This window comes from Mercurialis annua, linkage group LG1-X, assembly GCF_937616625.2.
Source record: "Mercurialis annua linkage group LG1-X, ddMerAnnu1.2, whole genome shotgun sequence".
Classification (NCBI taxonomy): domain Eukaryota; kingdom Viridiplantae; phylum Streptophyta; class Magnoliopsida; order Malpighiales; family Euphorbiaceae; genus Mercurialis; species Mercurialis annua.
The window spans coordinates 11,800,225-11,814,906 of NC_065570.1; the positions used below are offsets into that span (position 1 = coordinate 11,800,225).

A 14,682-nucleotide genomic window follows, 5' to 3' on the forward strand; every position below is an offset into this window, starting at 1 on the left:
TCGACTTGTACATTGGTGTGATTTGATATTCTATTTCTATGTGGTGTCTAATATTCTTAAAGTTAGAGATTGTATGAATTTTAACTTGTGCCTTGTTTTTAGACCCGTCGTCTGCTCGTGCTTCGGAGGCGCATGATTAGTTTGCTTGCCATGATTATCACGTGGTTTCGCAAGTAGTGAGTTTGTAGTGTTATTTACCGCTTTATTAAGTAACTTATAAATTTTAGTATATAAATGTTTTGGAACTGTTTTGAATAGTTATGTAACTGAGTTGGAACGAGCTACTCGATAGGCGTTATCGAGACTGTGTGCACTGGTAAGTACTTTGGGTTCCGCTGACTATATGTCTGGTCTACTTTGCGATTGACGAGGATTTGTTCCCGTTTACTTTGATTTATACTTTGGATTTCATTTTAATTCTGCTTCCATAATGCGATATATATTAGTACAAAAGAATTATGGTTTTTTTAAAGGTTTTCATTTAATAAATGTAAATAATGTTATGAACTCATCTCAGTATATCTGATCCCGTTGTTTTCCCCATTTTTGAGGTTTATGATTTGAGAGTTTTGAGTCGGTCTCCGACTTCTTTCATTCTTCAGAGGTTCCTTTATTTTAATTTTAAAGCTAGTAAATTGTTTTATACTCTTAGACCGCAGCAAAACTAGTTTATCTTTTATGGTTATTCATAATTTGGTTTTTCGGATTGGTTCGAATGTTTATTATTTTGTTGGCATGTTATGTTTTGAAATCCCTTTATTTATACAAGGTATGTTGTTGGAGTCTCGGATTTGAACCGAGTATTTAATTATATAACTGCTAGCTTAGGTTGGAGTCTCGGTTGCTCCCAAGTATTGGTCTCTTACATATTTTATTTGTTTGTGTGGTTATCCGCGAGGCCAGTTACGGATTTCAATACAACCATATTCATACTCTAACACCGATCACGATCTCTGAAATTGACTCGTGACAATTGGAATACAATTTCATAGGTGTATTTTTTAAAATAAAAAATTCTAAACTAATAGAGAATTCATCATGGATGCTATAGGATACAAAATTTGATACTCCCTTCTTCCAATTTTTAGAATTGATTTTCCTAAAAATCCCAAGTTAAAAACGACATTGCTACTAGGCTTTTAGCCTTGAAATGCAAACGAGCCTTGAGAAGCTCGGCCCAATAATGGCCCACAAAAAAGTGTGGCCATCCAAAACAAGATGAAACGACAACGTTTACGTAATCCTTTACCAGCATTATTCTCTTCTTCATCATCAGCACAGGGGTTTTCACATTTCTCTTCTTCTCCGTTTCATCTTCATTAGGGTTTTAGCATTTTCTCCGCTACCATGGATTCACTTGCTAAACTACACTGCAGTCACTCACCTCTCCACCTTTCCTTCAATCCCAACCGTCCATTTTTCTCCAAACCCATAGTTTCCCTCCCCACCATCAAAACCCCATCACCACCGTTCAAAATCACCTCCATCAAAGCCACCTCATCATCACCACCAAACCCTAAACCCTCACTTCTCCAAACCCTAAACCCTATTCTCAAAACCACTTGCATCACTCTCACTGCCACCGCCGCTCTTTTCTTCTTCAATAAATTCCGCATTCAACCCGCATTTGCCGCCGTTCCCGTCACCTCCCCGCCGCCTATAATGGAGCCCGTAAACGAAGGATCATCATCATCGCCAGGTTCGTCTTTTTCGAATATGTCATTGGAAGAGCAAGAGCGTGTTGTGGAAGAGCAATTAGCTAGAAACCCTAACAATATTGACTCTTTGAAGTCGCTTATGGAGGTTCGGATTAAATCCCGGAAGCTCGTACAGGCAATTGAAGTGGTTGAGCGTTTGATTGAGTTAGAGCCTGATGAGGAGGAATGGCCATTGCTAAAAGCTCAAATCTTTAGCTATAGTGGAGATTTTGATTCGGCGAGAAAAGAGTTCGAGGATATACTCGACAAAGACCCGCTCCGTGTAGAGGCGTATCATGGATTGGTTATGGCACATGCTGAAACTGGAAGTTCAGTTGATACTGTATTGAAGAGGATTGAATTTGCTATGGATAAATGTAAGAAGGAGAAAAAGAAATCGGATTTGAGGGATTTTAAGTTACTGATTGCACAAATTAGAGTAATGGAGGAGAAATATGTAGATGCTTTGAATGTTTATGAGGAGTTGGTGAAGGAGGAACCAAGAGATTTTAGGCCCTATTTGTGTCAAGGGATTATATATACCTTGTTGAGGAAGAAAGAAGAGGCGGAGAAAAAATTTGAGCAGTTTCGGAAGCTTGTCCCGAAAAATCATCCTTATCGGGAGTATTTTCTCGATAACATGTTTGCAACTAAGTTCTTTTCTGAGAAGGTGCAGAGAGAGGGGGCAGGAGCAAGTGGTTGAGCTCACCGGGGAATGAACGTAGGTGAGAAATAATAGCAAGGGTTTTGTTTGTTTGTTTCTTTTTTTTCGTTTTTGTCATAGTTTTTGCCTTATTAAGTGCCTTGCGTAGTTTTTTTTTTTAATTTGATTACCATGCTAGTTAGAACTTAGTAGTAAATTTTGGTGAATATCTGATGCTTATTCAGATGATCATTTTGTCTCTTGTTTTTATTCAAGACTAGTAGTAGAAATGGTTATGCTTCACCTCTTGATTGTCATATATGCTTGCTCTATATTTAGTGGTATAATAATGATAAATTGGTCATAAGTTGGCTGGTTTAAACATGGATATAATATGAACGACCCTCGCTCTATTACATTTTCTAAAAAAAATTGAATTGCTTATTTGTTTATGCTGTTAGCTATTTAAGGTCTATCCTATATGACAAACCATAAATGCATTTGCTTCTTCTTCTTTGATGCTCATTTCATCCGTTTAGCTTGCTGTATCCTTCCATGTTGATTTCTTTCTAAGCTTTAAACAAATTAAAAGAATGCAATTGAACCTCAAGTTGCTTTCTTGCCTAATCCTTTAACAAATGCTGGGTGATTTTGATTTCACTTGGACCTGAATATCCATATTACAAATCAGAACACCGCATTTCAATTAGTTATTTTCAAGCTCATGAACTACCTAAATTCTCCATACAACTGTCCCTTATTACTACGTCTTCCTTCTTTAACTTCAGGGAATCAGTATGATGTTATTGACCATAGGAAGAACTGAGAAGGAAGAGACTTCTCGTCAACTTATCATTTAATGGTGGCTTTGTTAGCTTTTTTTTAGGTTCTTTTTGTTAAGCTTGGATTTTAGCAGATGTGTCTGAATTATTAAATATATAGCATTTAGGAAGGAAGTTTATTGCGATTGGACCATTCTCTACAAAAGGATGTTGTTATAGTTTTGTATTATGGAGCACTCTAGAAATTGATTAATATTTTAAATAAACTAAATCAGATTCCGGAGTGTGAATTGCGGGTTAGAAGTGGACTCTCAGGCATGAGTTTGGAAATTTTTTTGTGGTTGCATAAAGTAGGAAAGGAATCTCTATAGATGCTTGATGAAGAAATTACTGTGGTCTAGGAGTATGTTAAAGTCATTGTTGTATATATAATTTGGCCTATACTTGATAGTATCCCAACAATTGATCTTAAATTCAAGATAAAGGAAGGAAAAAGATTCAGGAGCTTTTTTCCATTTTATTTTATTTTCCCTCTTAATTTACATCTTTCTCACTTTTTTTATTCAAGCCTAGTGTACAGTTGGCTAGTTCCTCTACCATCCTTGGATAAAGGTTGGACAGCCGAGCTTGGCAAAGATGGATTTCATATCAGTTCTCACCCTTTTGCTTCTTGTTGGTGTGAAACGTCTTTCTGACTACGTCAAATGTCAAAATGTCTTGCAACATAAATTTAGTAAATGAGATCGTGTAATTACGTATTGATATTGTAAATGTCATCATTATGTCGACTAGAGCATGAAGAATTTATGTGCGATGGATCCAAGTGAATACAACGCACTGCTGGTCTTCATGATGGGGTTGAGCTGAGCGTTGCCCAGTTAGCTATTTTTGATTTTACTACAAGAGATGACACAGGTTAGTCTTTATGATGCATAACTCATTCTTTCGGAGTGGTGAATTTCCACTAAGCATGTTGTGCTAGTTTTACCTGATTTTACCAATCAGGTTGTGTTGTAACTGGCGACACCTACTGATTAAATCATTTTAATTTGTCATGAAAATTAATTTAGATGATGGTTCTATGGGGTTTGCATCAAAAGTATCCATGGTCTCTAACTTTCAAAAATCTCCATTTTTACTTATTTTTCATAATTTTAGAATTGGTTTTTAAGATTTATACATTGTATTTGTTATTTTTTTAAAACAATGATGATGCACTTAGTTTTGTCTTCTTCGTTACAATTTTTAGGGTTTTTGATATTTTTGTTCCCCCCTTATAGGGGGAATTCCTATTTTGTGCTCTAGAGCACAAAATTTCTTAATTTGTGCCTGGGGCCAACGCGGCCGCAAAGGCTCATTGCGGGCATAAATGTAGCCCGCAATGAGCCTTTGCGGGCCAGTTATTCCAGCTGATTACACAACTGGATTAATTCTTAAGCAGCCCGCAATGAGCCGCTCCAATGATTAGGGAGATTCTCTCCCCATCATTAAAAGCAGAAATAATTTTAAAAAAGAAAATAAAATATGTTATTTTGTTATTAATTTTTTTAAAAAACTTAATAAATAAAAATTAAAATATTATAAATAAAAATTATCTACAATTTCGATATTTAAAAAGAATCGAGCGTTTAGCGATAAAGATAAATTAATAATAGAAATATACATAATTATAAAAAAGGGTTAATTACATATAAAATCACCACCTTTACACGAAATTGCAAAAATAACACAACCTTTAAAACGTGGCAATTCAGGGCACCACCTTTCATTTCTTTTCAAAAATAACACGGGCACATTTTTAGTAGCATTTTTGCTGACGTGGCGTGCACGTGGCACTCTCATCAGGTGTCCAAGTCAGCAAAATTTTATCAAAAAATGTGCCCATGTTGTTTTTGAAAAGAAATGAAAGGTGATGCCCTGAATTGACACGTTTTAAAGGTCGTGTTATTTTTGAAAATTCGTATAAAGGTGGTGATTTTATATGTAATTAACCCTAAAAAAAACCATACAACACAATTAAAAGTAACCGTAAATAAATTAATAATGCATACATAAAAATTTGTACAAAAATAATAAAACTACTCAGTAAAGTCTGATCTATCAGGAGTCCGTAAGCGTGTCCTCAAGTCGTAACCCTTGTTGACACGTTGACTCATCTGACTATCATTCAATCGGCGGTAACGTCTTCCATCTGGTCTGGTGCTTCTCTCGCGACTATCGCCGGCTGGACTGTCCACATCCTCAATCTCGTCATCATCATGTACATCAGGAGCAGGAGCCTGTGAGGAGGGGTCTAACTCTAATCCCAGAGAAAAAGAAGGAGTCTGCATTCCTCGAAAGTCACTAAACGGCTGTGGGTCCTGAACCAAATTGTAGATCCAAGGGTCATCAAGAGAAAAGTGCATCTAGGAGGGAGTCTGAGTCGGGCGAGAAGAGGAGTCCGAATCTTGACTTGGCGGCGTCGGTATGTAGCCCTCAAAAAGTCGAGACCGCTGTGAGGGAGGAGTGGTCAGGGAGGTAAAGTTCCAAGAATCATCAAATACTGGAACAGTCGGCATATATGTAGGTGTCTGAGGATGAGGTGTCTGCGCCGTCGGAGTCGCCTGAAACGGGGTAAAAGCAGAATCCGGATGCTGGGAGAACTGTGGAGGAGGCGTGGCCAGCGGCGTAATGTAATCTGCCTGCCCAAATGACGGGCCTACATAGGGTACAGACGAAGGCGGTACCGTAAAAGACGAAGCAGGATACCGGCCAATGAAGTTCTCGGTATCCCCAAATAAATCATCCTGAAAGAAAAAAAATTGGTATTTATTATAATTGATATTATAATGGAAAATATTTAAATTGAGATTGAAACGTACCTGTGCCGGGAGAGGGTCCGTAGGTGGTACCGAAAAGGATGCAGCTGGTGGGCACTGTGTCTGCGCTGAGGTGCTCCCGTAATACGTCGTGGACCGTAATACTGTCGGATGAAATCCTCGGTATCCCCGTGAAAGTCGACCTAAAAAAACAAATTGTTTATTAGAATTATTGATTTAATATTAAATAAAAGAAAATTTAGATTAAAACGTACCGGTGGTGGCATAGGGTTCGCCGGCATCTCGCGTGTCTCCTCATGAGGTCTGGCTCTGCCCTGACGACGACCTCGTATACGCTGTACGTCGACCGTCGGGGGATCTATATGAGGCAATGGCTGTGGCGGAACAACAGGCTCTGGTGGTGGCCACTGTGTGTCCCTCCGGTCCTCCATGGTGCCTAACTGGTGACTACGAGCGTAAGTACCAATACTCGACCTTGCCTCTGACTGTAAGTGAATCATCTCCGTGACATCACGTTGATAAAAATTAAAATAAAAAGTAGGTTATCATATTATTTACAATAAAATTTAAATAAAAATTATGTAGGTTACGTACAGCTGATCCAGTCTCTGCCCCGTGATGGATAATCCATCTCCTGCTGATGCGTCTGTACCACTCCATGTACTCTGAATGGAAGTGGGGCGGATGGTCCAGCAACGGGCCTTGGACCACATACAGTTCCATGGAGTCCCTTATCGCGACATATTCTCTAAAAGTGTTTCGGAAGTTTGAGCTCCCCCGAAACTGGACATGTGGTGGATGTGGAGCTGGGAAGGGGGTTCAGGTATAGGCTGAAGCAATCCAAACTGTGGCATCAACCTATCCGGATGGTGCCACTCGATAATATGATAGTAAATCAGCGGCACGCGGGCACCCCAAAACTGAGCACCATCCAAAAAATAAGGATGTAGCTGACTGATAACATCCTCTGTGTATGGCTGCCAATCGATCTGCATTTATAAAATAAAGACTTCAGTAATAGTGTTGTGCAAATTGGTAACTGTAAAATAAATGTTTCCACAATAACTCACATCTGAGTAACGCAGTACATCAAGTGCTAGTCTCATGGCCTCCAAATTGCGATGAAGAACCCGTCGAAAATCTAGCGGACCCGCCCATCTGCGCAAGTAAAACATTTTTAATTAAAAAAAACAAAAATTACTAATAATTGTTCATGTAAGTATCAATAAAATGATGTACCTGTCACCCAACGGTAAGTGCGGTGTGATGGCCGGGTATCTCAACGTCGGCCTGAACGGTCTGAGGCGCTCGAATGCCCAAAGCTGAATAATCCAAATCGGCCCCCCAATGTTGAGCCTATGCTCCGAAATCATAGTGCACAAGCACATTTCGTGGTAAAGGTGTGCGAGAACCGCTGAACCCCAACTATTGCTCCCTAATGCCGTCAAGTCCTCCAGATGTGGGAGAATCCTCAGTCCGATCTGCCCGCTGTTCATGTCTGAAAAACACCAGATGTGTAGATGGAACAACAAGTACGCCCGAACTGCCCAGTCTATCTGCTCATCTGAAGCCGCATCAGGTATCCGTGTGAAACTCTCAAACTCACCGACCAACCAACTAGTGGTAACAAAAGATCCCTGACAATTTCTACTCCCTATCCTACCTCTCCCAAGCAATCGGCGAGTAACACTGTCCCAATTTCTGATAGTAGGTCCGATAACAGCACTCCCATTTATGGGGAGTCCCGTCAAGATCGCTACCTGAAGTGTTATTGTGCACTCCCCCTCAGAAAACATAAATGTGTGGGTCTCCGGCCTCCACCGCTCAACTAATGCAGTCACCAGAGTCATGTCTACGGTGTATTGCCGCATAGCAATGAAGGGTGCTAGTGCTGTCCGCATTACTCCCTTTCGAATGCGCGGATGAATATTCTCTATTCGGGTCAGTGAAGCACTCCTGCTCGAGCCGAAAGCCGGAGTCTCATGAAATGAAAAATTAAAAGATATCAGTTGGAAAATAAAACAACAAAACATTATCCGTATAAAGCAATCATTAAAAGATTGCCTACCGGATGTTGCCAAACCGTGTAGGACTTGTGATATGTTTGGAAATTAGCATACAACATGATCACAGGTTCGACACGGTTTGGCAGCATCCGGTAGGCAATCTTTTAATGATTTCTTTATACGGATAATGTTTTGTTGTTTTATTTTCCAACTGATATCTTTTAATTTTTCATTTCAGGAGACTCCGGCTTTGGGCTCGAGCAGGAGTGCTTCACTGACCCGAATAGAGAATATTCATCCGCGCATTCGAGAGGGAGTAATGCGGACATCACTAGCACCCTTCATTACTATGCGGCAATACACCGTAGACATGATTCTGGTGACTGCATTAGTTGAGCGGTGGAGGCCGAAGACCCACACATTTATGTTTCCTGATGAGGAGTGCACAATAACGCTTCAGGACATATCGATCTTGACGGGACTCCCCATAAATGGGAGTGCTGTTACCGGACCTACTATCAGAGATTGAGACAGTGTTACTCGCCGACTGCTTGGGAGAGGTAGGATAGGGTGTAGAAATTGTTAGGAATCTTTTGTTATCACTAGTTGGTTGGTCGGTGAGTTTGAGAGTTTCACACGGATACCTGATGCGGCTTCAGATGAGCAGATAGACTGGGCAGTTTGGGCGTACTTGTTGTTCCATCTACACACCTGGTGTTTTTCAGACATGAACAGCGGGCAGATCGGACTGAGGATTCTCCCACATCTGGAGGACTTGACGGCATTAGGGAGCATTAATTGGGATTCAGCGGTTCTCGCACACCTTTACCACGAAATGTGCTCGTGCACTATGATTTCGGAGCATAGGCTCAACATTGGGGGGCCGATTTGGATTATTCACCTTTGGGCATTCGAGCGCCTTAGACCGTTCAGGCCGACGTTGAGATACCCGGCCATCACACCGCACTTACCGTTAGGTGACAGGTACATCATTTTATTGATACTTACATGAACAATTATTAGTAATTTTCGTTTTTTTTTAATTATAAATGTTTTACTTGCGCAGATGGGCGGGTCCGCTAAATTTTCGACGGGTTCTTCATCGCAATTTGGAGGCCATGAGACTAGCACTTGATGTACTGCGTTACTCAGATGTGAGTTATTGTGGAAACATTTATTTTATAGTTACCAATTTGCACAACACTATTACTGAAGTCTTTATTTTACAAATGCAGATCGATTGGCAGCCATACACAGAGGATGTTATCAGTCAGCTACATCCTTATTTTTTGGATGGTGCTCAGTTCTGGCGTGCCCGCATGCCGCTGATTTACTATCATATTATCGAGTGGCACCATCCGGATAGGTTGATGCCGCAGTTTGGATTGCTTCAGCCTATACCTGAACCCCCTTCCCAGCTCCACATCCACCACACCATCCAGTTTCGGGGGAGCTCAAACTTCCGAAACACTTTTAGAGAGTATGTCGCGATAAGGGACTCCAGGGAACTGTATGTGTTCCAAGGCCCGTTGTTGGACCATCCGCCCCACTTCCATTCAGAGTACATGGAGTGGTACAGACGCATCAGCAAGAGATGAATTATCCATCACGGGGCAGAGACTGGATCAGCTGTACGTAACCTACATAATTTTTATTTAAATTTTATTGTAAATAATATGATAACTGACTTTCTATTTTAATTTTTATCAGCGTGATGCCATGGAGAGGATTCACTTACAGTCAGAGGCAGGGTCGAGTATTGGTACTTACGCTCGTAGTCACCAGTTAGGCACCATGGAGGACCGGAGGGACACACAGTGGCCACCACCAGAGCCTGTTGTTCCGCCACAGCCATTGCCTCATATAGATCCCCCGACGGTCGACGTACAGCGTATACGAGGTCGTCGTCGGGGCAGAGCCAGACCTCATGAGGAGACACGCGAGATGCCGGCGAACCCTATGCCACCACCGGTACGTTTTAATCTAAATTTTCTTTTATTTAATATTAAATCAATAATTCTAATAAACAATTTGTTTTTTTAGGTCGACTTTCACGGGGATACCGAGGATTTCATCCGACAGTATTACGGTCCACGACGTATTACGGGAGCACCTCAGCGCAGACACAGTGCCCACCAGCTGCATCCTTTTCGGTACCACCTACGGACCCTCTCCCGGCACAGGTACGTTTCAATCTCAATTTAAATATTTTCCATTATAATATCAATTATAATAAATACCAATTTTTTTTCTTTCAGGATGATTTATTTGGGGATACCGAGAACTTCATTGGCCGGTATCCTGCTTCGTCTTTTACGGTACCGCCTTCGTCTGTACCCTATGTAGGCCCGTCATTTGGGCAGGCAGATTACATTACGCCGCTGGCCACGCCTCCTCCACAGTTCTCCCAGCATCCGGATTCTGCTTTTACCCCGTTTCAGGCGACTCCGACGGCGCAGACACCTCATCCTCAGACACCTACATATATGCCGACTGTTCCAGTATTTGATGATTCTTGGAACTTTACCTCCCTGACCACTCCTCCCTCACAGCGGTCTCGACTTTTTGAGGGCTACATACCGACGCCGCCAAGTCAAGATTCGGACTCCTCTTCTCGCCCGACTCAGACTCCCTCCTAGATGCACTTTTCTCTTGATGACCCTTGGATCTACAATTTGGTTCAGGACCCACAGCCGTTTAGTGACTTTCGAGGAATGCAGACTCCTTCTTTTTCTCTGGGATTAGGGTTAGACCCCTCCTCACAGGCTCCTGCTCCTGATGTACATGATGATGACGAGATTGAGGATGTGGACAGTCCAACCGGCGATAGTCGCGAGAGAAGCACCAGACCAGATGGAAGACGTTACCGCCGATTGAATGATAGTCAGATGAGTCAACGTGTCAACAAGGGTTACGACTTGAGGACATGCTTACGGACTCATGATAGATCAGACTTTACTGAGTAGTTTTATCATTTTTGTACAAATTTTTATGGATGCATTATTAATTTATTTTCGGTTACTTTTAATTGTGTTGTATGTTTTTTTATAATTATGTATATTTCCATTATTAATTTATCTTTATCGCTAAACGCTCGATTCTTTTTAAATATCGAAATTGTAGATAATTTTTATTTATTAAGTTTTTTTAAAAAAATTAATAACAAAATAACATATTTTATTTTATTTTTTAAAATTATTTCTGCTGCCAATGATGGGGAGAGAATCTCCCCAATCATTGGAGTTTAAGCAGCCCACAATGATCCATTGCGGGCTGCTTAAGAATTAATCCAGTTGTGTAATCAGCTGGATTAACTGGCCCGCAAAGGCTCATTGCGGGCTACATTTCTGCCCGCAATGAGCCTTTGTGGGCAGTGTGGGCCCCAGACATAAATTAAGAAATTTTGTTCTCCGGGGCACAAAATATGATTTCCCCCTATAAGGGGGGAACAAAAATTTCAAAAACCCCAATTTTCAGCTCCATCATTGTTGAAAGGGAAGGAACTAAGGGCCATTCACCCCTTTTTTTCCCGGTTGTTCTGGGTGAGACAATTAGATTTAATTGTGTTATTCCGTCACTTTTCTCCGGCCATTAGCTGTTTTTCTCTTTGCTTGTTCCGACCATAATAGTCGTGATAATCTTCAGTTAAAGGTGAACTTTTAGTTGGTGAACCAAGAAAGTTGAATTAGCACACATGCATTTCAAGCAGGTCCTAATTGCAGCAATCACTTGATGAAGTCATGCTCTCTACAATGGCTTGTTTGGCTAATTGCACGATAATATTTTACACATCTTCATCTTTGATTGCAATATAAATGTGCAAAATAAAGTTTCAACTTTAGGTACAAGTTGTTTTCAATATCATTTGCTTTTGTTGTTTTGTTTGGGCCTACTGGCTTGTTTCTTAGAGAAACTGTATGATTTACTATAAAAACACCTATTGTTCATAGAATTAGACAACAAAATAAATTGACTATTATTCCCTCTATGCACAGTATTCAAGATAATGCATTAAATATAGCACATTATACTTTTATATTCACTTATCATATTAAGTACTGCACAAAAAAAGCACTGGACACTTCACTAAAAATTGAACACACGCGTTTTTTCCATGCTGGACAAAAAAAATTGGATCAGTTAAAAAAAGTTGAAGTTGGGAGATTAAATAAAATAAAAAAAGATAATTAAAACGTCCATTGAAACACGAAATTAGTTTGGAAGTCGTAGGGAATAAAATGGTATAGGTTAAAGGGTTAAAAATGTATTAATCCAAGTATGAATTGTCTCATAATTGTTTTTCTGTGTTCAAATATTTTTAATTAACTAAACAACAATTGTATATATTTTGATTATAAAATTTCTAACATCATAGTAAATAATTAGTTTTTCAAAAAGTTTAAATAATTAGGTATGCGAGACTCAAATTAAAATATTATTATATCTAACGCTATGCCTATTAAGAAATTGATGAGTGTTCATATTGGGGTTTGGCTCGATAAGGCTATGCCTTTCTCTATCGTGATAGAATTCATGGTTTAGGTATATATCAATTAAGGTTAGACAAAAACATCTTCAAAATATGCGTTATCTGATAATTTCTGCCACCCCAGCTTTTTATGATATTACGTTCTAATAATTTCCCGTCACTTCAATTAAAGGATAAAACGAACTAAAATATCGATTTACTCCTTACTATCTGATAGTTCATGCCATCTTAATTAGCTTTATCTATATTATGCTATAATAATTTTTGGCCACTTCAATTGGAAGGTAAAACGAGCTAAAATATCGATTTTGATGATGTTTTGTCCAAAACTATGAATCTAGTCTTATTTAATTTTTTGTACAAAATTCAAAAGACAAAATAAACCGTTATTGAATTTTTATCAAAAAAGACTAGTAATTTTAAAGCATTAAGTATGATAAGGGAAAAAAAACGACACCATTTTGAGTTTATATTTGAATCCATTTTCAACATTCAACTTCCTATAATAATAATAAAACAAAATTATGCGAAAAGAACAAATGTGGCAAAGAATTGATGAGGTGTTTGTCTCTTCCTTAGATAGCAAGGTCCGGAATTACTGCTGCTTTTCTATAATTGTTGCTTTGCCTTGAATAAAACGGCGTCATTTGACAAACAAAGACACCGCTAAAAACGGAGATTCTTTCACCATTCTAACTTGTATAAATCCCACTTGCTAACCATTTTATACAGAAATTTTTAAGTTCACTTCACTCCATCATCTGCGCACTTTAAAATATCTAAATTAAATGTATAAAAATTTAGCAAATAAGGTTGTTCTAGTGCCATCATTTTAAGAAAGTGTTTTATGTGATCAGCTTAGTTAAAGATCCACATAAGATTCAAACCGTTGAATAAAATAAATATCAGAAAATTTATGTGAATATGCTCTAACCATTGATTAAAATAATTAATTTAAATTCAACACATTTTTTTAAAAAAATTTATCCTTCAAATCATTATGTAAAAAGTACGAAACATCTTTATCTATGGCTAATTTGAATGAGTGATTTTTAAAGGCTAAACTATTTTAAGGTTCCTAAATTATATAATTTTGGTTCATCAGGTCCCTCAACTTTTATTTGGCTTTTTCAGGTCTCTAAACTTTTATTTTTTAATTCATCTGATCCCTCAACTTCTATTTGACTTTCTCAAATCCCTAAATTTTTGTTTTTTTTGGTTCAGTAGGTCCTTAAAGGGAGATCCATTTAAGGACTTAATAAAGTAAAAAAACAAAAGTTTAAGAATCTAAGGAAACAAAAAACGAAAGTTTAGAGATTTGAGAAAATCAAATATAAATTGAGGGATCTGATGAACCAAAAAATAAAAGTTAGAGACTTGAGGAAGCTAAATAAAAGTTGAAGGACCTGATGAACCAAAAACGTATAGTTAAGAGACCTTAAAATAGATTTAGCTATTTTTAAATGAACCAAGTTCTATCATGTTAGATAATAAATTTTTCATTTACAATGGTATTGATATTTTTAACTAAATATTAACCAAAACTATATTAATTAGTTAATAATTTTTCAATACAAATGGCTGTTATAGCTCAGCTAATTGAAGAGGCAAATTATAATAATTTTTTTTTTTTGTAAAACTGATGATTAAATAGATGGTCTCATGCATGAACTTTTTAAGAGTGGTGGGTCTAATAAAATTTATACTTTCACATGCTCCTATGACCATTGGATTCCATATGGAAAAGCATTGAAGAAGATGGAGTAACTATAAGAAAACAAGTTCAATCATCATTTTTGAAGGAATGCAAAGATCATAATTTTAATCTAACTTTAACTTAGGGATTGAAGACAACAATGATGTGGTTGTTAATTGTTATGATGATGCTATCTTTTATATAACTCTGCCTTCTTGTTTTGGACACTGAAATAAAGGTTTCCTACCAAAATACAGTAATTCAGTCTAAACCATACCTAATATTGCTTTGCTCCGTTATATAATATTTGTCACATTTAATCATTTTATATAGATTAAAATTAAAAATATATTTTAATTTATATATATTTTTATTAAATTGTCCTTATTAATTATACTAATTTTATATTTAATTAATTTTTTTAATTTTATTAAATTATTTATTATTAAAAATTTAAAAAAATAGCAATAAATACTTTTTCAAAGCTACCAAAAGAAATTTTCAAATGTGACAAATATTATAAACCGGGAGAGAGTAGCATTTAAAGAAT

At 38.0% G+C, this 14,682-nt stretch overlaps 4 protein-coding genes across 8 annotated transcripts; 2 read left to right on the forward strand and 2 right to left on the reverse strand.

Moving 5' to 3' along the window:
- Positions 1-1,252: 1,252 nt before the first annotated feature.
- On the forward strand, positions 1,253-11,827 carry LOC126654101 (protein SLOW GREEN 1, chloroplastic-like). 4 transcript variants are annotated; one of them, XR_007632418.2, is made up of 3 exons: positions 1,253-2,422; positions 3,915-4,037; positions 11,593-11,827. XR_007632418.2 is itself a non-coding variant. In XM_050348170.2 (2 exons), the coding sequence occupies exon 1, from the start codon at positions 1,348-1,350 to the stop codon at positions 2,398-2,400; it is 1,053 nt and encodes a 350-aa protein (XP_050204127.1). In that variant the 5' UTR covers positions 1,253-1,347; the 3' UTR covers positions 2,401-2,422; positions 3,915-4,202. The 4 variants fall into 4 exon arrangements, 2 of the variants coding, with proteins under 2 accessions (XP_050204127.1, XP_050204139.1); XR_007632419.2 differs by having other exon boundaries at positions 11,657-11,827; XM_050348170.2 differs by lacking the exon at positions 11,593-11,827 and having other exon boundaries at positions 3,915-4,202.
- Positions 5,158-6,664, reverse strand: LOC126664421 (uncharacterized). Its single transcript, XM_050356802.2, has 4 exons — positions 6,536-6,664; positions 6,196-6,441; positions 5,984-6,123; positions 5,158-5,908 (listed from the first exon to the last, which is right to left on the reverse strand). The coding sequence occupies exons 1-4, from the start codon at positions 6,662-6,664 to the stop codon at positions 5,821-5,823; spliced, it is 603 nt and encodes a 200-aa protein (XP_050212759.1). The 3' UTR covers positions 5,158-5,820.
- On the reverse strand, positions 6,673-7,842 carry LOC126664429 (serine/threonine-protein phosphatase 7 long form homolog). The gene is made up of 3 exons (XM_050356813.2): positions 7,181-7,842; positions 7,012-7,099; positions 6,673-6,930 (listed from the first exon to the last, which is right to left on the reverse strand). Exons 1-3 carry the CDS (start codon positions 7,840-7,842, stop codon positions 6,673-6,675), a joined length of 1,008 nt encoding a protein of 335 aa, XP_050212770.2.
- On the forward strand, positions 7,948-11,038 carry LOC126654122 (uncharacterized). 2 transcript variants are annotated; one of them, XR_008790885.1, is made up of 6 exons: positions 7,948-8,931; positions 9,014-9,101; positions 9,183-9,578; positions 9,658-9,918; positions 9,991-10,130; positions 10,206-11,038. XR_008790885.1 is itself a non-coding variant. In XM_056106088.1 (6 exons), the coding sequence occupies exons 4-6, from the start codon at positions 9,667-9,669 to the stop codon at positions 10,291-10,293; spliced, it is 480 nt and encodes a 159-aa protein (XP_055962063.1). In that variant the 5' UTR covers positions 8,068-8,931; positions 9,014-9,101; positions 9,183-9,578; positions 9,658-9,666; the 3' UTR covers positions 10,294-11,038. The 2 variants fall into 2 exon arrangements, 1 of the variants encoding a protein (XP_055962063.1); XM_056106088.1 differs by having other exon boundaries at positions 8,068-8,931.
- Positions 11,828-14,682: the final 2,855 nt, after the last annotated feature.